Consider the following 21306-nt stretch of genomic DNA (forward strand, 5'->3'; position numbering starts at 1 on the left):
ACCGTCAGGTGCGGTAACGCTTCTCAAATTTGTAGCATGCAGGGTCGCCGACGGGCGATTGTCGGTGACGTCTTTCTTGAACTATTCATTGCCTCCCAAGAGGGTTCACGCGGCAAGGGGTCAAAATCTGTTGACATCAATCTGTCATTACATATCACAATCGATGAATAACATAATCAATGCCTCGTGCCACAGCTTAGAACGAGGCTCCGTGGCTTCACCCGCAGTTCCACTTACGTATAGCCGTTGCCTTGGTTTCTGAAATCGATAGTTATTCATCCGTACGCTCTGCGCTTAGTTTTTGCTACTGTGTATTGTAGCGTGACAGGTGGCGGGGATATTTGCACGACTTGCAATATATACCTAGCAATACTGATATATATTCAAATATACAGATCAGTTGTGCCCTGGATGGAGTAAAAGCTCTACAATGGCAACCAATGGATGTGATACAGGCTTCTTTCAATGATCTTTATGCGGAAAACAACGGGAACGATGGGGGATGATAGTACAAGTATCAACAAAAGTTCTCGGGCCAATGCGGGCACGCGTCGCCAAGTCTCATCCGCGATGTCAGACCTCAGCTCGGCTCTCGCTACCGCCGAATCTCTCTATGATGATGAAGACACGCCGAGGATATCGAATTCTCATGTTAACCCTGCTGCCACTTTTTCAGAATCTGAACTCAAGAATAATACAAGTGACTATGAAACGGAATTGAAAGAGAAACTGCCAAGCACACCCAACCCGAATTCGCCGCCACCGAATTACACGACTAGCAACGGACACAGCGGGTTGTCCGCGGATGTGAAGAGTATGGGCTCCCTGAATGGTGACCACGCTGTCCAGATAAACAGCGTCGGCGGCGTCTCCCAATCGGAGGTCACCCTCAGGAACAGGATCTTCCCAAAGCCGAATGGATTCTGCTCCCTCATTGTCCGCCATCCGAAAAAGGCCATGGGTGAGTGCGAAAGTTGTCTTTTTGTAAAAAAAATCGCTTTTTCTGATAAAAGAAACAAAACGTAAAGGTAATCATGATTATCATTATCATGTTGAAAATGTTTTTGTCAAATAATCTATTGTTTTTATGCATAAACCGTTTCATATGCGGATACTTTAATACTGAGTATACTTATTTTGAAATACTGTATAACTGGGGTGTCGGTGTGTTAGGTGACTGAAGAGAGCTTTGATGGAACGTATCAGTTGAAAGTAGTCACTCCCACGGTAAAATGCAAAACAGCACCGTCAACAAGTAATTCTACAACTTGTATAAAGGTACCTGCTGGGATGACCATTGGGACGACCCCAGAGTCACCTGTCTTGGAGTCACCACGCGGTCATGATCAAATAAGATAATGAGTCAACAACCGCAACCGGAAACGCATGTTAACTCCAAACGCCGGGCTGACGATGCAGGGGTTCAGTCAGGGTTTTTTCCCGGTGGGGTGCGATCCCCAAACGCAACGTCGTGTTAATTCATGTAATTTGTTTACATATGGAGTTTTAATTGTTTGTTGCCAAAGTCAGCCGAGCTACATTAAGCCTACATTCAGCACATGATGCAGTTTATTCACCAATACTGACAAATATAATAGTAATTCCAAATGATTTGATGGATGTAGCTGAGCAAAACTGACAGCTCTCTGTAATGAGACCAAAATCAATCAAATAATGGCAAAATACGTGTAGGAACGGACTAACTAATCACTAACAAACAATGCAACGTAACCATGGTTGCCGATACCTTTTCGATAGATTAAGCAAAACCTAATGACTGTTAGTGGTTATCAATGAGCGAAGGTGTCAATCGTCCTGCTAACTTTAGACTTCCGAGGCAGTCCATTCGTCATCCTTGACATGTAACCAAGGTGTACTTATTCATGCGCATGCGTATAACTGGGTGAAAAATCTGGAAATTGTGCCGACCCCGCTGCTGATCCATGCAAAACCCTACACTTCCTTCATGTTTGGGGGGGGGGGGGAGGCGAAAATACCACTGCTTGCGGAGTGCCTTCTGCACAAAACACTGAGAGAATACGCATATCGATTTATATTGAACCATTCGAAGTTGTTATTGTGAGGCCATATACCCTACATATTTGATATTAATATTGAACGCGGGTTTATTTGCGTAGCTTGTCGCGTGCTGACCAAGTCGCGGTGGCCCCTTTACGGTAAGTAGTGGGATCACGTGACAGACTACGCATTGTAAGGTGTTCCGCTTGGTTCTACCTCATATGAGCGATACACAATGGAATCGGGCAATGATTATGATGAGGGTGGATGGATTGACAGCCTGAAACCCTCGAGTATTAACATGGACCGAGTCCATTTCGCGATTCAACTATTGTTCAGGCAAACTATAGACTACGCGCACAATATCAATGAACGTTGTCACTTGGTAGCCCAACCCCTTGTCACAATGGTCATGCCTTCTACAAGTTTGAGACATCATCTTGTGGGCGTGATGAGACTCGATCTTGGACGTGACCTAAAACCCTAGACCCAGAAGAGCCCGGGCCCAGTTTCTCCAACAGCGTTAGTCACTAACGCTGGCTTTATCTAACACTGGCATGGTCTCCTTCAGACTGTTTCTCTGAAAAGGCGGCATAAGCCATACCAGCGCCAATAACTTAAGATACCTGCTTGTGAACACGCGACATTCTATACAAGTTCATCCATCATTTCATGGTCTTATTCTCCTTCTACAGGTTGCCGAGGTATCTTAATAAGATGCAAAACCCTGATGGTCAAGATGGTACACCATCAAATTGATATAATTATGATTCATCACTTCCTTTGTCTTTGCAGCATTCACTTTCCTCGGCCACATGCTGATGCTGGTGATCACCGCGGTCCTGGTCCAGGTCGGCTACAACATCATCCCCATCGAGTTCGCGCAGCTCCCGCTACAGATACAGTGGGACGAGGACTTCCTCTACGGCATGGCCTGGACCACACGCAATGATGAGGCCAACAACATCATTAACCGGGCCGTTCTCGGCAACGGTTCCCAAGAGGAGAGGTCGGTGAGGACTGATCTCATTCAACTCTTCTACGAGGAACCTGGCGGAAACGTATTCACCAAGACCAACCTGAATGAGATCAAGAAAGTGGAGGACGAAATTTTCAACAACTTGGAATTTCAAAAGTTTTGCATGTTATTCAATAAAACATGTTCACCACCGATGTCCATTTTGAGATACTTTGACGGTACTTATAGCAAAATATCTGCAGTTTTCAACGACCCAGACTTCGATAACATTCCCACTGTCTTATACACTGCAAACACTAACATCTACCTAAAGAAGCAACTTCAGATGTTCTTGGGTAGGGATCACACTCTCACTGATGCTGTGGTTTCGTCGCCCATCACAAGGACTTTCATGTATACAGCCGGGCCGCTGAGTGGGTATACGAACATCACCGATAGGGAGGGCGACCAGGATAAACTCCTGGAGGACATGATGAAACTTGAAATCCTGCCAATATGCGACAAGTACTTCAAGAGCGGTATCGGAACCATGAATTTCTTCTACAACAGTGGCAATCTGTTTGGCACCATGTTGAGCAAGCAGGCGATGATGGACATGATGCTGGCTGCAGCAAGTTTGTGCTTCATCTTCATCTTCATGCTCATACAGACTCAGTCCCTGTGGATCACTTGCTTCTCCCTCCTCAGCATCCTGACCTGCTTCTGCTGCGCGAACCTCATCTACCGCATCGTCTTCGACTTCATCTACTTCGGCATGTTTCACATCCTGGCCGTCTTCATCATCTTGGGAATAGGAGCAGACGACATTTTTGTTTTCCTTGACACGTGGAAGAACTCGGCGTACAAGTCGTATCCCAGCCTCGAACACAGGTTGTCTGATGTTTACAACAAAGCAGGAGCCGCCATGTTGTTTACGTCCCTCACGACAGCAACTGCCTTCATGATCAGCGGACTCTCGCCGCTGCTGGCTGTCAATTCCTTCGGCATCTTCTCAAGTATTCTAGTCATCGTAAACTACTTATCTGTGATCATATACTTGCCAACTGTTGTCATCAACTACCACTTGTCCTGGGAGAAGTGGACCTGGCCATGTTGCCGCCCGTGCAAACGAGAACCAGCCAGCGTGAGCGTCACGGGGTCCCCACGTTCAACATCACGGAAAAATCCCGTGGTACGTTTTTTCGCCGGACCATACTATCGCTTCATCACACACAAGATAGCCAAGTGGATTGTTATGGTGACGTGTCTTGGATGTGTGGCCTGTTTTGCCTACTTCGCCGCCCGACTGGTCCCTCAGGAGGAGCAGGTAAGCCAGGGGAGCCTCTTTAGTTACCACTCATCAAGTGTTCTCAGTTGACCGGTCGCACGCCGCATCTTGAGTCTCAGACGCTCCATCCACCGCCGGGAATGGTTTGGTGGATACCAGAAAAAACGCTGTCCATTGACCTGCGATAAAATGAATAAGATGACATAGCCAGATCCGCAAACAATTGGTCAATTCAGAATTCATAACTGACCGCCTACACGTACAGCTCAGTCACGTTTAAGGTGTCACATCAGAAGCCTGTAATGTCGGCTGTGGTGGAATACGTTACCATAGTACACTACGTCCCCCTTGTAATCATATGATCTTTGATAAGCTTATCAATCATTCATTTTCTTGTGGGACAAGATCGATAAATAAGTTTTACTGGTAACGGTTCGCGTCAGTGTAGCGTCATTGAAGATCAATTTAAAGGGGCTCTCGCCTGCGGTTTCTCGAATAAGCAAGACCACGTTTCCACCTTCTTTCAGATAAAATTTCTCAAAGATGATTCCAATTTCGGCAAGGCATTGGACAGAAGCAGTAATGCGTTTGCTCCGAGTACCCAAGACCGTAATGTCAAAATTTACCTCGTCTGGGGTCTCAAGAAACAGGATCGGAGTGCTTGCCACAAGACTGACTATCAGTGTAAGGGGACGACCGTATGGGATGAGAGCTTCGACCTCAACCAACCGCCTGCACAGAAGGCGCTCTTGGTAAGTCGTGATCGATATTACGTACGTCCTCACTATTCTAGAGGAATTTGTGGAGCACTTACTTGCAAGGAGTAGTTTTGCCAAACCCTGGATGACCTTTTGACAGTATGTTTAAGTTAAAAAGAGGTTAAATTTACAGTAAGATTTACAAGCAACTGATGACCACAAACGGCTTGGTACTCTGTTTGAACGAGGACTCTGACTCTCGAACTATGGTATCACAGATTAACTCTCAAGAACATTATGATCTACACATTTTAGTATACATAACCAGAGTTAGCATTTTTCAGGACTTGTGTAATAAACTGAAAAACGGCTTGACGACTGAACAGAAGGAGAAACTTCACATCAACGAGGACGTGGTCACCAAGGAACTTGAAGTGGACTGCTTCATGGAAAATCTCAATGATTTCTTCAAGGTAGGCATATATGGTGGATCACCGGTAGTCTCATGGTAATGTTACTACATTGTACAGTTGTATTACTAAATTTGAAGAGTTCGATCAGCAATTGTACCGAAGCGCTTTCACAGTCAAGATAACCTCGAATTTGGCCCACTGCTCTTATATCCGACTGCAGCAAGAAAACGGCAATAACACCGAACGTCTCACTTACCAACGAGGTTGCCAGAAGGAGTATGGGTGGGTGACCTTGCCGCCCGTAAGGCCAACTTCTGCCACATTATATCTAGACGCGAAAAAGCAGAATTTAAGCTGTTTGGAATGCTCAAGTTTCTAGATCCGTGACAAGATGATGCAATGAAGATATTTGGCACTGTGAAGGTCATCAATCCATATACGCGACACTCATAAACAGTTTCTAGATAACTTATTAGCTGGACTTAGAGCATTACATGTACTTATCTTCGGATCATCACACTTTCGACCTCTTTGATGGATTCTTTTTCCTTCCAGCTGGAGCAGCAGAACACGGGCAAGTACCCCGTCTCCACCGTGCTGACCCTCCCCATGTCTCAGACCAAGGGAACAACCATCATGCAGTACAACTCCGCCCAGTATAACATGTCAGCAGTCAGCTCGTACTTCTATCGATATTTTGAGGTAAATTTTTGAGAATTTAACCAGGACGAAATTGACGAATTCATCAGCCGCAGATCCGTTCGGCGACAATTCGATTGCCGACTAATTTATGTCAGAAAGAGTGTCGTATAACGACCGACGTCTTTGAAGATGGTAGAATCTGCATTCCAAGTGCCACTCTCTCATAGACATGTTACCAGAATAGTCGGATAACAGGCATGATTCGCAACCCATAAAGCCGACAATAGTGTACGAAGGTCACATCACGCGACTTTCGTAATCTGTTAATTTTAATAGGGGAGTATCGGTTTGCGAAACTTGTACTTTGATACCTTTACGTACACTGCCGAGCAGCTCATTATTTGCAGTCAATTACATTATGGAATTACATTATGGAATTACATTGTCACATAAACAACGGCATCAGATTTAGAAGTTGCAGAGTTGATGACATAACCAATTCGCCAATCATAGCGCCCACAGACGGATGCACACGGAGCAAGTCACGCCCTTTCTAAATGCGCCACGTTGTCATGCCTTTTCTATCTCCTGGGATTCAGCGCATCATTATCTTTCTTGTTATATTGCAGGAAGCTTTGGATTACTGGTTATACTCTGGTTACATCCCACAGTACAATAGGGTGGCTCACTTCGCATCGTACAACCTAATGTTAGGAAGCTCACTGGAGGACGGTTTGTCGCTGCCCATAAAGACAAACAAAGGTAACAGCAAGGCAGATTTGATTATATTTGATATTACCTCCATGGTAACAGGGACGAAGACTCGACCGTGATCGGGTCTTAGATACCAGCAGAAGCGAATCCTCGCCAGATCGTACACGATATATATTTGACAAATTGTTCCTTATTTCAGCGAATCGTTTTCAGGCCGTTTACCACCAAACACGGCAATCACAGAGGGAGCAACCCCTCGACTCCCTCGGGGGCTCGATTCCTTTGCGGGCTCGACTTCGCCTAGTACTCATTTCCCTCGTACTAATGGATTGGTGGCTACTAGTAACTTATACTTTCACAGACCTACCCACCGGTAGGAGTTCTGTAGTTACGGTTAAAACCATAGCAACTAGAATTCCCAGCGTTGGGTAAATCGGCGAAAGTTTAAATATTTGTCTTTTTACCCATGATTGTCGTCTGCCTCGGTGATAATTTCTTGAATAACCTAGTTGCGTCATCTTTTTAAGTCAATTTGCATTAAGTCGATCGATATATTGTATCAATAGGATGACAGAACATGTGACTTGTGTATCGTTTGTACATGTAAAGGAATTGCAGGAACAGCAAAACTTCCCGTACCATGCCAAAATAAAGTGTTCAAGTTGCATACAGTGGCCGCCGAGCAACCAGCTGCATGGTTGTTCATTACAAGCGTGTCACAAAGGTTACATTCATTTCGCCATTATTGTTTCCTTCAGCTGAGTCCAATTGATCTATCACCATGGTGACCCACTTTTTTTCTTGCATATAGATCTGCAATACTGTTACATCTCGTTTTCTTGTATAGATATCATGTATGGAACGCGACTACGCTATGCCGCCATTGTAGTGAACACGTCACTAGTGTCAACCACCCTTGGATATCCTACCGGTTTACCAATACGAGACAACTGGGAGGAGTTTATGAAGGCAGAGTACGCCAAGATGCCCGCGTCTCTCCAAGGTGGTTTCATGGCCACGCCCACTGGATTCAATACATGGCATTGGCTTAAAATCCAAAAGGTTAGGGACGACGAAGTCACAACCAGAGTCTTTCAAAGTCTGTCACAACCTAGCTAAGTGATAGTTAAGAAGCCTTAGAGCCTGCCTACGTGTCATGTATGGCAGCATTATATAAAGAGCCTAAATCTGGTTCTTCGTGAATGTCCATCAGATCCCACTCTTACAACAATTAAACCCCTTGTCGACACGGAGGAAATAATGTGGTGTTGGCGTCCAAGCGCTCTGTCCAGTACTTTAATTCAACTGTTCGAATTTCTTTTCCAGACGCTGGCTGATTCTGCTGTTCTTGGCATTGTGATTGGCATCTGTATTGCCTATCCGATCCTGATCATAGCGACGGGGAATCTCCTGGTCGCTCTCTATGCCATCGTCACCATCATCTGCATTACTGTGTCCGTGGTGGGCGTCATACCCATGGCCGGATGGAAACTTGGGGTAGGTATATATGACAGAGTAATTATTAGTTAGGGATGAGGAACTATCGATCGTCAAACTGATGCATTCATAGAAAAGCCATCTGAGCAAATCCTTTCAAAGCTAATGAGCTGAGAAGCAATATAGTATATATGTTGCTGGTCGAGCGCATGTAGACTCCCGGGGTAGTCCCTTCAGTCATCCTATATTAAAAATCGGATCTCCTTTGCATCGATTGTTCAGAATTTTTTCAAGACGCGAAGATTTTTCAGATTCTCAATCATATCATCTTCTTTCATTTCAGTTATTGGAGTCGCTGAATCTCGTATTAGTCGTAGGCCTGGCCGTGGACTATGTGGTCCATCTTGCGGAGGGTTACAGCAGAAGCACAGCAACAGACCGGCTCGGAAGGGTACACAGCATGCTGGAAGAAGTTGGCATATCCGTCCTATCAGGAGCCTGCACTACTTTAGGCGCCTCCGTCTTCATGTTCTTTGCAGAGATTTTATTTTTCACACAGTTCGGTATTTTTATGTTTAGCACCATAGGGTTCTCCATTTTTTATGCCCTATTTTTATTCACGTCTGTGTTGGCGATTATGGGTCCACAGGGTGAGTTCGCATCAATTCGGCCGTGGTTTGTAGCACTGAAGAACAAAGTGATTGGCCGCAAGAAAGAGGCGAAAGACTGTGATAAATGTGTAGGGAAGGGATTTCTAAACCCCGAGCAGGGAAACTGAGACACTGAGGCCCAGGGTAAGATGGTAAATGCAGACTGTGGGGTCAGTGGCTATCCTCAGCCCTAATGAAAATCCAACGGGCGGCCTTGGCTCACTCGGTGAAAGCTAGATGGCCAATTCAAGGCAATTTCCGTCATTCGCCGACGGACGGGTCGCGCGTCGAATTATGATTCTCTTAAAACTGACTGAAAAGCGTCGTTTGTGATTATATTAGTATAATTTCTAAACGTATTTTTTTTCGTATATGACTTCTAGCTAAAGGTAAATGAGCTGTGTAGGCATGGCCCCAAGGAAAAGAGAAAGGAGTGTCACAAATTCAAACCGGTCCTGCGAGAATCTAATCTGCTCGAGTTCCTCCGACACGAGACGGACGGTCAGTGACTCTACGACCGACGTTCATAAATGGCGAACTATGTATGAATCTGTCCATCTGCCCAAAGAAGCTGTCGTTTGTGATATCAGTATTAATCTCATTTTTTGTTCCTGTTTAAGCATATTTTAAATGGTTGTTAGTATATTGCACATTGATGCGTCAACAACGTATTTCAAGACATAGTGTTATCCCTCCGGAAAACTCCGACATTCGCCGTTGATCACCTCCATACTCTATTCTGGAAAAGACTGCACTGTCTCATGAATTGGTGTAATTCATGAATTAATGTAATTTCACCACTTCCTACGAGATTTAGGGGATTGAGATAGACAATAGGCGTATATACCCATTACATGTTCACGTACAATGTACTAACCTCAAAGATTGTGGAACGCTGTAGTTTTCCGCCCGCTGTAAGGAAATCCGACCCCCATTGTTTAGGAACACCTTCACTTCTGTGTCCCCTCCTCCCTCGGGAAAATTCATGGTCTCACTTGCTTTCTTTTGTAAGGAAAGCTACACCAGGAAAAAAGATATACGCTTTTAATCTCTGAGGTATGGAACTATTATACAATCATTATTTCTGTACATCTCAAGAATGGATCATACTATCATATATGTGTGAATATGTTGTTGATAAATAAATCAATATTTTCCCAAATCATCTGTCGAGTTGTGGTGTTGAACAGAAAGTAAGCCTCACCATGCTGTCAAGACAGTGGAGCAGCCAGGACTGATTTGGCCTGGCTGTGGCTGCCTCATCTCTCTCACCATATTAACAACTAGGCAGTGCGGCGAAGACTGATGCCGCCTGGCTGAGACTGTCTCATCTCTCTCACCATATAGACAACTTGGCAGAGCAGCCAAGACTGATTTGGCCTGGCTGTGACTGTCTCTCATCTCTCTCACCATGTAGACAACTTGGCAGAGCAGCCGAGACTGATTTGGCCTGGCTGTGATTGTCTCATCTCTCTCGCCATATTAACAACTAGGCAGTGCGGCGAAGATTGATGCGGCCTGGCTGTGACTGTCTCATCACTCTCATCATGTTGTCAACACGGTGGAGCAGCCAGGACTGATTCGGGCTGGTTGTGACTTCCTCATCTCTCTCATCATGTTGTCAACACGGTGGAGCAGCCAGGACTGATTCGGCCAGGCTGTGACTTCCTCATCTCTCTCACCATGTTGACAACTTGGCAGAGCAGCCAAGACTGATTTGGCCTGGCTGTGACTGTCTCATCTCTCTCACCATAATTATTGTCAACACGGTGGAGCAGCCAGAACTGATTCGGCCTGGCTGTGACTGTCTCATCTCTCTCGCCATATTAACAACTAGACAGTGCGGCGAAGATTGATGTGGCCTGGCTGTGACTGTCTCATCACTCGCATCATGTTGTCAGTACGATGGAGCAGCCAGGATTGATTCGGCCTGGCTGTGACTTCCTCATCTCTCTCATCATGTTGTCAACACGGTGGAGCAGCCAGGACTGATTCGGCCTGGCTGTGACTGCCTCATCTCTCTCACCATGTTGACAACTTGGCAGAGCAGCCAAGACTGATTTGGCCTGGCTGTGACTGTCTCATCTCTCTCACCATAATTATTGTCAACACGGTGGAGCAGCCAGAACTGATTCGGCCTGGCTCTGACTGTCTCATCTCTCTCGCCTTATTAACAACTAGGCAGTGCGGCGAAGATTGATGCGGCCTGGCTGTGACTGTCTCATCACTCGCATCATGTTGTCAACACGCGGTGGAGCAGCCAGGACTGATTCGGCCTGGTTGTGACTTCCTCATCTCTCTCATCATGTTGTCAACACGGTGGAGCAGCCAGGACTGATTCGGCCTGGCTGTGACTTCCTCATCTCTCTCACCATGTTGACAACTTGGCAGAGCAGCCAAGACTTTTTTTGCCTGGCTGTGACTGTCTCATCTCTCTCATCATGTTGTCAGCACGATGGAGGAGCCAGGACTGTCAAACAGTTGTGTGAGCTCACTAGAGCTTGCACTTACATAATAGTGTAAAACTAAAAATTTATATAATATATATGTATATAAAATCGTCATCGGATGCGCATCCGATATGCCACGAGATCCTTTACCGTCAATTCCCTTACCGTCTTCGGATGCGCATTCGATATGCCACGAGATCCTTCACCGTCAATTCCCTTACCGTCTTCGGATGCGCATCCGATATGCCACGAGATCCTTTACCGTCAATTTCTTTACCGTCATCGGATGCGCATCTGATATGCCACGAGATCCTTCACCGTCAATTCCCTTACCGTCTTCGGATGCGCGGCATCAGATATGCCACGAGATCCTTCACCGTCAATTCCCTTACCGTCTTCGGATGCGCATCCGATATGCCACGAGATCCTTCACCGTCAATTCCCTTACCGTCTTCGGATGCGCATCCGATATGCCACGAGATCCTTCACCGTCAATTCCTATACCGTCATTGGATGCCACCAGATTTTTTGTTACCTCACCGTCAATTGCTATACCGTCATGGATGCCACCAGCTTTGTTCGCGTTGTAAAGGTTTCGGGGATACGACCAATGCATGCGAGCACCGTCGGCGGAACCCCAAACCGCCCTCTCGATCTATCCGTAAGGACAAACCACTCTCGTGACCGTCACAGTTACGGACTCCGGACCTCCAGACTTTAGAGACCGAGCTTTTCTTTACCTTACAATTACTGTATACTCGGCGCCTCACTTATATGTGTTGTTTTTTTCACATACATTGTTCTCGTGGTTTACGGAAAAGTAGGCCTAAAATGTTAGTGTCTAAAAACAATATTCAGTTAATGGAATTACACTTTTTTCCATTACTGCTTGCTTGATATTGCCCTAACAACTTTTTCATGAATCAATTTTGAGCATTAGGCCTATGTTTACAACGTAGTTATTATAGCACGAAATACGAGTCTAAAATGCCAAATACTTGCAACTATTATGTTAATCACTGAAATCTTAGTGTACTAATTGCTCGCTATAAGCTAGGTTATTGCGCCCCTAAACCAACGTACTGACAACGCTACCTCCCCGGAACTCAAACTTTAACGTGAGTTAATTGTAATCTTACTCTCTATATACCAAAGTGATTTACCTAGGAATACAGTTGCACTTCACTGAAAACTAATGCGTGTTGATGAGTTCAATGAATCCTTCGATTCCTTTGGTTTTCTTGGCGAACTGACGTCCGACAATCAATGAATCGTTGACGTGTACCTGCAATACGCCATTGCCGTAGTGTGTAAACAGATCTATTTTTGGACGAAACTCAGCCCCTCACAAACTTTGGTCGATTTCGCCAATGATGACACTGCTTCTAGGCTGTACCACAGCACTTTAAGCTGGAGCAGCGCCAAGCAAGAGTCACGAAAAATGACCGCCGCCATGCAGCCGCTGCTGGATCAACCCCCTCGTCCCCCCCCCCCATCAATCATCAGATTCAGACTAACATCACAGTAGAAAAGAATCATATTGAATTTGGCTAAATCACAGGGCTCAGCCAGGCCTCTGAATCTGATAAATTGATGAACATGGTGTTTTTCTTTACAGATTGTCTTGTGTGATGAGTGTAACCAAGGTACTTCCTCTTCATCACAATCAAGAACACATGGAGGGGTGCATTGATGTTCTGGGAGAAGAATGGAAGAGGAGTAGAGCTGCCAGGTAAAACCGTCGAACAGCTCACCAAATGTTTCTTAGAAAGAGATTTGAGGAGACCTTTGTATTTGAGAACAATTCTGTTAAAAAGTCGTTCTTTGAAGGATTTCATGTCCCCCCCCCTTTCATATGGCCTCTAACTATGTTTCAGGCGCTACACCCTGGAGAAATCATGTGATCGTTATCCAAATCTTGTGTTCCTCAAAGATAAGGAAGTTGTTGGCCACAGTAAGCTGAGTCAAGTTGTTGGGAGAGATGATGCTTGCTTTGTCGAATCAGGTCAGTTGAACAACTCATAAATATTCTGCTATGTCTGTCAAGGAGAGCCGCTGTTCCATTCCTGGTCTGTTTTTAATCAGGACACTGCAACTTGGTCTTAGTTGAAGTTCCCTCATTGATAGATTTGCCAATATAGAGATCATCGAGCAAATTTGAGACGTTCAGTGTGAAGGTATTATCATGATAATCACCAAGGTACTATAGCAGTGTTGGTGTATTTGTGGTGACCGACAGGCAGGTCATGTCAGCATTTTGTATCCTGTTCTTTTTGTCTGTGATATTTGCAGTTGTTGTCGCAAAGAAACTCCGTGGCCTTGGCCATGGGAGCGACCTGATGGCCAAGACTGAAGAATATGCAAGAAGGTATGTTTGAAATAAGTTCTGTATGGCCGACATGACACTTACAATTCTTTCAATTCGTACCAATTTTTCTTCTTACCAGAATGATATGACTGTTGGTATGAAACACATACATGTGTCGTAACATTTCCATACACAGTGAAATCAGTTGCCACTTTTATTAGTATATGACATCATTTGATGGCAATAACTGTCTTTGTCTGTGGTAAACTTGAGTCCTATCTTCCTCTCAGATATGTGACAGTCATTTATATTTCCTTCAGAATTGGAATGAAGACCATCTACCTGACCACCCATGACAAGGAAGGGTTCTATGAGAGGGTTGGATATTCCTTCTGTGAACCAGTCTTCACGTGCTCCTGTAAAGCAGACTTCATGAACAATTTTAAGGTAAACAATACAGGTTGTGCCATCATAGAAGTTTGTCTAGCTTTAGGTGGTGTTGGGTAGTTCTGATTGCCAAGCGAGTGCTCTGAACCAATCTCGTTTCCTTACCTCAGTGGAACAGGGGCGACATTGTTTCTTATTTGATTTGGAAAATCCCCTGAAAACTACATGTATTGTTGTAAAGTGAATGCTGTGTAATGTAAATCATCAAGTGTAGAGAATTGACTAATTTGACATGTTTATCTAATCACTGTGCTGCTACACAACTGCTGAAATGTTTCTTGTCTTCCTCCACAGATCAGCTCCATGCTGCAGAAGTTGGCTCTGTCGCAATCAAAGTCTTCCAACAATACATCTAAATCAACAAATCTTCCTGAACGTGGTCTAAGATCTGACAAAACATCACCGACACCTACAGCCAATTCTGTCCCAATCCCTCCTGCCCCTGCTCCTCCCCCTCCACCACCTCCAGCTGTTAAAATGGGAGAAACAGAACCTCGGGGGAACATCTCATGGATGAAAAAAGAATTGGTGGTGTGATTTGGTGAAATGAACACTTACATTCACATTTAGATCTCATCTACTTGTATAATCATAACAATGGACTGTGTTTGTTCTTTTAGGAGGTTATCCTGTTGCTGGGCATACATTGTGCACACAGTCTTAATAGAGCTTGCCGTTGCGTGGCTTATCTTTGTCGGATGGGCATTCACTTTTTATATCGTCCTCTTTACAAACTGAGCTGGGTGTATTTACACACTCATATTGGTGCTGGTCTGTAAGTTATTCTGTTTTGAAATCAAATAAATATATTAGTTTCAAAGTGAATTCTGGTCTCTTTTCTTTTTCTGACTACCTCATGTCACTTTATTTTTATTTTGATTGTCAGACACACCTGACAAAGTGCTCATTTCATGATCTCGTCCTTACAGCCAGCTGCCCTCTAAAGTTGTCTAGCCGGGGACAATGTCACAACCAATGTCTTGCCTGCAACAATAAGGTCAAACCTGCTGTCTGGTCAGCTGAGAGACACTGTCATAACCAGATGTTTCCTCACAGACGAGGTCACAACAGCATCTAGCCAGAGACAACGTCACAACCAGCTACACCATCAACCTAGGTACTAATATGCTGTTGACAATAATCCTGCTGTAAATGTATTGTCTCAACTGACTAGCAACGACATGACTGGTAGCAGAACTGGCTACTGTAACTGTAGTTCGCAGCAACGTCAATTGATCCTTCTTGTTGGGCTATTGTGCTGCTCGACCAGCGAGCATTTCTACCCCTCCAGGCATCATTGGGTGGTTAGAACAGAATTGCATGCATCTGCCTTGTTTAAAGTTCACAGTATAAACGTATATTACTGAGAATGCCTTCACTGGAGTTCCTTGGGCAAGAGAAACTGTAGCAAGATTCCTTTCACTTGGAAAATGAGTTGCACACGACCCGTTTAGAAACAAACTCGAGGAAAGAACAACTAGAACAGCCAATTGACATTTACAACTTTTATAATTACAAAGGCTCCAGAGACTTTAACAATCTACACAATAAACCATACGTTATATACTGGTGTACCGGTGAAACATTTGTTTGGGTATCTGATGATAAATTACACTGCAAATAGCTGAGATAGTAGGGCCGCGTGATGCCATACATATGTATTTTAAATCCATTATTTCTGGGGGAAAAATAATACTGTGACACACATCAGCAATATGATGAACCTCCCTTAGCGGACACCTCTCTATCAAGGACACTAGTTTTGGATCCAAATTGGTTGTTTATGTTCAATTTGACCTCTCTAATCAGAACACCTCTCATATACATAGTAGTGTCAGTTTTAAAAGAGAGACAGATTCCAGAGTATGTACAAACAAATGAGATTTTATAGCAACACCAAGCATTATTCACAGCTGAAGTGCATGTTTCAGTACCACACATTTTCAATAAATAGGCATGTTTGATTAACCCTTTCACTGTGTGTTAACTGAAGTCCCTTTTTCGGCAGACTCTGTAAATTGACATTTGGCACATTTTCTACTCAGGTCAAACTCCCCTCCAAGTGTGCCTTGACCGAGTTCAATCATGTGTTTCATCACCTGGGCACAACATGTAACCAAAATGTAAACACACAGACATTTGATGTGCCTAAAGCATGTAAAGTAATATGAATCACACAGTGAAACAGCCAACCAGACAAAAGTCAAAATATGTTGCCAGTATGTACAGCATAGAAAAGGAGACATCCTTGAACTACATGAATAAGTTGTACCAATGTCATAAAGAGACCAAATCATTTACATTGCACTTCAGGGATGACACCAAAACAAGCATTTGAGATATTTACATTAACAATAACATTGTAATAATACATAGTATTTCGTTTACAATATTTACAATATTTTGAATCACATTCACTTGTAGCACACAGTAACAGTTGATAATTTTTCTTCAAGAATCTTGAAGAAAACACATTTAGATAAATGGCTGTCATCATTTTCTTATACAGTGATCAGAGGTTACATGTACTGTAGATTCCAGTTTGGTCATACATATAGTATGCAACCCTTACAGAATGTCTGAAATGTTGGCCAAAAGAGTGAGTCTACTTTCAGATCACAGAGTATCACAAAGCAAGAATGGCTACCATAACAACTGGATAAGTCAACTAAAGGAATCAGCAACCAAACTTCGGATGTTTCATGGAGAGCCCCCAAAAATCCCATCATAGCTACCAATTCAGTCTACCTTCCACAGACCTAGAAAGAGCACAGACCACAATCGCATATCTAACAATAAAATAGCTTTGGTGGTTATGTCAATCAAAGGGACATCCACTGAACACAAAACCGCTGTCCAAGCTGCATGAAAACAACCCAATTGGAAAATGAAGAATTTACATTCCACAGCCCAAAGTTGCAGATCTAAATGATAGTGTCTAAAATTGTGGATTGTGCGATAAGTGTTTATAATGTTTATGAGATGACACAGGAGGTGGTGTTTTTCTGGGGTATGTCTGCTTCTTTCACAGCGGGTATATCTCCTTCCTGCTCTTTCTTCTTCTTGGGGTCCTGAAATAAGACAGTGAGACGTGAATCTATGATATCTTGCAAATCATGAGACTAGTGTCGATTGTTGAATTAAGAAGCTGGTCACCAGCAATTGGCCTGAATTCTCTAAAATTTGGAGGAGAGTTATGTCATTATATGGACAATACAATCAATAGTATGTTAAAGGGACAATATAGGCAAGGGTAGGCAAGGTAAAGTTACATCAAGTCGCCAATGGGGGTTTCTCACATCTCACGGTACGTTGAAATGACCTATTACCTGTTCACCAAGGTGATCATTCTTCGTGATGTCAAACTGATCATATACTGTCTTCGTCCAGCTCTTATGAGGCTCTGGTTGCACGAAAGGTTCAGGTTTAGCGAGACCATACTCGGCCTTCAACTCCAGCTCGGGGATCTCTGCAGGCACCTTCTGATGATAACTGAAAGGTTGGCAAATAATAGATACGCATAACGTTGTATTCCTTCAAGTCAACATGGAACAGACCATAACAAAGTACCACAAAATAGCGAGATCTCATGCTCTCAGATCAGCATGACACTTGGAGGTTGGTCTGAATACTAGACAAAAGTTTTCATTCCTGATGAAGAAACAATGAATGGGTGAATTGTCGATACGATCCACAACAGGATCCAATTACAGTCTAGGTCTCAGAGAAATGAAATATAACTTACATGAATCCATTTTCTCTCTCGCACTTTTCTAAGGTTCTACCCACATCAGGTCGGAGCTTTCGAAAGAATGCATGCTCCCAAGGTTTACATGTCGTACCTGGACCCTTGGCGTTAGCATACTCTTTACCGGCAGCATCAGCTTTATCAATATCTAGAAAACACAAGAAAGAGACAGTCTGTTGATAAAGACTCATAAGCCACAATGACCAAGAAATTCTGTCTGCTACCACAAATTGTACTACCAGTTTACTGGCTTTGCATCCAGATGGCGAACATATAAGTGTCGTGATGAAATTATTAGTGGTCTATATATCTACAACTAATGCTACTAGTGTAACTAAAGCAGGTCTGACAACAATACAAGATGCCTTTCAAAATTAAGAGGCTAAAACTGGAACTCAAGGTGTGCTTTGTATTTTTAACTTACATTTGACACTCTCTTGAACACTTCTGATGGCTTCTCCACACTTATCCTCTTTCAAAAGCATCTCGCCATGATAGGTATATGCCTGCACGTAAATGTAAACAAACCAGTCAGATGAGACCAAACAGTGTGCAGGAAGCAAATTGACATTCTATCATTCAATTCTATCGCTCATCCATTATTGATTATATTCATAACTGAAAACAATCGAGTGCTTTCCCACTGAGTCTAGTCATAGTCACTCTGTAACTTTCCAATGGCATTAAGCAATGGGAATCAAAGTGGTGACAAGTTGATGGACAATGTGCAGCTATATGTCACCCAGATTCTGACAAGTACATACTGAATTTTGAGTCATTTTCACTCTGTTACTACTTCCTACAGAAAGAACAAGTGCATGGGTCGGTGCTTGAAGATATTCAGAGTTTTGACCGTTTCTGATATGATATAACAAGTTGTTGGAGAAGAAGCCTCTGTTTGTACTCACGTATGCCATGTAAAACGCATGCTTGAGTTGAAAATACTTCCTCCACTTTAGAACAATCTTCTCATCCTGTGAAACCAGTGCCAAGTCTGCTGCTTCAAATGTTCTGGCCGTCTCCAAGGCAAGGGATGATCTTAAACTCAGACTGAGCTCCCTCTCAATAGCTCGAGCAATGGCCACTAGAAAACATCAACACCAAACCTGAATATTGAACCTCTTCCAAACAAAAACATAGCACACAATATCTGGCTTTGGTGACCCCCCCTTAAAAACAAACCCATTTCTGGTATTGAAATTTCAACGATCAGTGTTTTTTACCTTCTTGTGCCTCTGCCTTGCATTGTAGAATGTACGCTTCAACAACACGAGTATCTGTGTCGTGGCTTTTGTCTCCAGCTTCAAGAAGCTTGGCGATGAGGTTCTGAAAGTAAAGTTGTTCAAACTTAAGTGTGAGACTACAATGTTATTTTTTAATATGTGAAGCAATGGAGATGAATTCACACTAATAATAATATAATCATAACTAATGATATGATACCTTTCAACAGTTATAACAACTATTTTCAAACACCTCTGTTTATTTGAAAGATGAGTGATCACAAGGGGAGTCAGGGAAATATAGGCAAACATTGCTTTCCTGTCAGATCACCACAGTATATTTACCTTTGCAAAATCAAACAATCCTGCAGCTGTTCGAAGACATTTGTGAACTTCCTTTGCTTCTTCTTCGGAGGTTCTGAAGGTGACATTTCAAAGTTAGTACACAAAACATGAGAAAACAAATTATGAGAAATTAGAAGGAACATATACGCCTTGCTGATGTTCTACCAATAGAGATGATGACTTTGAATTATAATACCGAAGTTAGTATTGTAGCCCTTCAATTTTAAATTCTACACGTACTAACAGAATTGGCAGGCAGTACATTTATTAGAAAGTTGTAGGAAAAAATCTGAAAATTATGTAACAGAAAGAGTAGAGTTTCCTTTTAAGAAAAAAGTGATAATTACTTACTTCTCAGAAGCAGCTGCTATCTTTGCAGCATGCTTCGTGTACCACAGTCCCATATCAAAGACAATACAGTAGACTTCGTAAACGGAATCATGGTGTTCACTGAAACAGAAATAAGGTATCTTTGTCTACCTCAGAGTCCAAGGTTCAACCAGCAAAGAAATTGAACAAGACTTTATAGCTTATAACATAAAAACTTATCTACTGTTCAAAGTACTTGTATTTTTGATAATTCTGAATGATTTTTTTCCTAGTATAGTACATCACAGGAATGAACCGATAGGATAAATTGAGTAACTGCCAGCTCATGAAAGTTCTCCAGTACTCAATTTCAGGATCCGGATACATTTTTTATCAAGGATTTCCCAGCTATTTCTTCTATCAAGACAATACATGTCCTACCATGGTATGCCGCCACATAAAGTATTTGTCCATCTAAATTTGACAGCATGTCTCAGTTTGCTGTCCTCTGTGGTCTCCTCTCCAACTGGCTTGACCAGTCCATGGAGTAACGAGAGGTAGTACTTTGAAGCTTCTTCTAGTGTTGCTATCTCTATATTTGGATCTGCTAGAATATCAAGAAGCTTGTTTCTTGACCGTTCCAAATCACTGCAAGGAAAAATGTTTCTAAAGTCAGAGGAAACAATTGAATTGCTAATGCTTTGCTGGTAACTATGGTCAGCACTATTCAATTAAAATGTGTGTTGTACAGAAAGTACAGTCTGCAATTGCATGCCTACAGATAATATAGACTATGTACTATATTCTGTTCGGATATGGAAGACCCTTCAAATTACATCGAATTTTACAAGAACTAAAACTTTCCACATATATCCGGCATCCCTGGGTATTTTTGGATAGCTAAGACCATTCATAATGATATCTGGCAAAATTTTTGTCAAAAGTTTTATCAAGCGTTGACTTTGCAGCAAGTTTTTACCGACTGTCCCCACGTCATGAACTGGCAAAGCAATCTCCTGTACATTGTAAGTGATTGTTGTGTATTGTACTACAATGATCTGCATGCATTGGATTTGTAGAGGAGTCGTCCGCATTTCCTGAAAACCAAAACAGGTGTCAAACGAAGTAAAAACAGGGATTAATGCACCGATGTGCAGTACTGTAGAGAGACAAATATCATACCTGCATAACTGACGACATGACGTCGTTGATGCGACTTGCCGGAGCTCAAACGAGACCCGAGAAGTTGCTTTAAGTGGATTTCTATGGAACCAATGCGCCATGTTTAATTATGTTTGGCTTGTGACATTCGCCTGGCGAGGAGGGAGCAAAATCAAAACCGTAATAATAAAATATTCTGCATTTTTCAATAAAATTTTTATATATAATGTTTTTTCTCTCCAGAAGGTTGAAAGAAAGTGCCTGTTTATGCAAAGGTTGCAGTTATTAGTGTGAGAATTTCAACGGGTGCATGTAAATTCGATAGACGGACCGAAGACCGGGACATTGCACAGCCGCTTCATCTTTGTCACCTTCCGCAAATCATGAAGCCTTGTAAAATAGTACACGGAAATATCATCTAAACTTCATAACTGGTATTTTATTGCGATAAATTGTGTACGCTTGATATTAGAGTAATAGTTTTTAGACATTTTAA

At 43.0% G+C, this 21306-nt stretch overlaps 3 protein-coding genes across 3 annotated transcripts; 2 read left to right on the plus strand and 1 right to left on the minus strand.

Moving 5' to 3' along the window:
- Positions 1 to 324: 324 nt before the first annotated feature.
- On the plus strand, positions 325 to 9981 carry LOC135485267 (protein dispatched homolog 1-like). The gene is made up of 9 exons (XM_064767117.1): positions 325 to 961; positions 2815 to 4304; positions 4793 to 5017; positions 5308 to 5436; positions 5932 to 6078; positions 6648 to 6780; positions 7580 to 7794; positions 8059 to 8229; positions 8513 to 9981. Exons 1-9 carry the CDS (start codon positions 466 to 468, stop codon positions 8945 to 8947), a joined length of 3441 nt encoding a protein of 1146 aa, XP_064623187.1. The 5' UTR covers positions 325 to 465; the 3' UTR covers positions 8948 to 9981.
- A 2315-nt stretch (positions 9982 to 12296) lies between these two features.
- On the plus strand, positions 12297 to 14838 carry LOC135485269 (N-alpha-acetyltransferase 80-like). Its single transcript, XM_064767120.1, has 6 exons — positions 12297 to 12387; positions 12888 to 13001; positions 13147 to 13274; positions 13562 to 13637; positions 13898 to 14024; positions 14319 to 14838. The coding sequence occupies exons 2-6, from the start codon at positions 12901 to 12903 to the stop codon at positions 14559 to 14561; spliced, it is 675 nt and encodes a 224-aa protein (XP_064623190.1). The 5' UTR covers positions 12297 to 12387; positions 12888 to 12900; the 3' UTR covers positions 14562 to 14838.
- Positions 14839 to 15514: 676 nt separating this feature from the next.
- Positions 15515 to 20964, minus strand: LOC135485268 (BRO1 domain-containing protein BROX-like). The gene is made up of 10 exons (XM_064767118.1): positions 20832 to 20964; positions 20091 to 20297; positions 19692 to 19790; positions 19341 to 19413; positions 18996 to 19098; positions 18681 to 18856; positions 18197 to 18278; positions 17770 to 17920; positions 17354 to 17516; positions 15515 to 17095 (listed from the first exon to the last, which is right to left on the minus strand). The coding sequence occupies exons 1-10, from the start codon at positions 20930 to 20932 to the stop codon at positions 17000 to 17002; spliced, it is 1251 nt and encodes a 416-aa protein (XP_064623188.1). The 5' UTR covers positions 20933 to 20964; the 3' UTR covers positions 15515 to 16999.
- Between the last annotated feature and the right edge of the window lie 342 nt (positions 20965 to 21306).

Source organism: Lineus longissimus, chromosome 3 (assembly GCF_910592395.1).
Source record: "Lineus longissimus chromosome 3, tnLinLong1.2, whole genome shotgun sequence".
NCBI lineage: Eukaryota > Metazoa > Nemertea > Pilidiophora > Heteronemertea > Lineidae > Lineus > Lineus longissimus.

What these genes read in the sequence shown, in the direction of transcription:
- LOC135485269 (XM_064767120.1), top strand. Translation starts at nt 12,901, where the DNA reads ATGAGTGTAACCAAGGTACTTCCTCTTCATCACAATCAAGAACACATG. An exon ending in AAGAGGAGTAGAGCTGCCAG is followed by an intron (nt 13,002 to 13,146) that starts GTAAAACCGTCG and finishes ACTATGTTTCAG; the next exon opens with GCGCTACACCCTGGAGAAAT. An exon ending in ACTTCATGAACAATTTTAAG is followed by an intron (nt 14,025 to 14,318) that starts GTAAACAATACA and finishes CTTCCTCCACAG; the next exon opens with ATCAGCTCCATGCTGCAGAA.
- LOC135485268 (XM_064767118.1), bottom strand. Translation starts at nt 20,932, where the DNA reads ATGGCGCATTGGTTCCATAGAAATCCACTTAAAGCAACTTCTCGGGTC. An exon ending in CAAGGCAGAGGCACAAGAAG is followed by an intron (nt 18,857 to 18,995) that starts GTAAAAAACACT and finishes GATGTTTTCTAG; the next exon opens with TGGCCATTGCTCGAGCTATT. An exon ending in GAGAGAGAAAATGGATTCAT is followed by an intron (nt 17,517 to 17,769) that starts GTAAGTTATATT and finishes CCAACCTTTCAG; the next exon opens with TTATCATCAGAAGGTGCCTG.
- LOC135485267 (XM_064767117.1), top strand. Translation starts at nt 466, where the DNA reads ATGATCTTTATGCGGAAAACAACGGGAACGATGGGGGATGATAGTACA. An exon ending in CCATCCGAAAAAGGCCATGG is followed by an intron (nt 962 to 2,814) that starts GTGAGTGCGAAA and finishes TTGTCTTTGCAG; the next exon opens with CATTCACTTTCCTCGGCCAC. An exon ending in ACTTCTATCGATATTTTGAG is followed by an intron (nt 6,079 to 6,647) that starts GTAAATTTTTGA and finishes GTTATATTGCAG; the next exon opens with GAAGCTTTGGATTACTGGTT.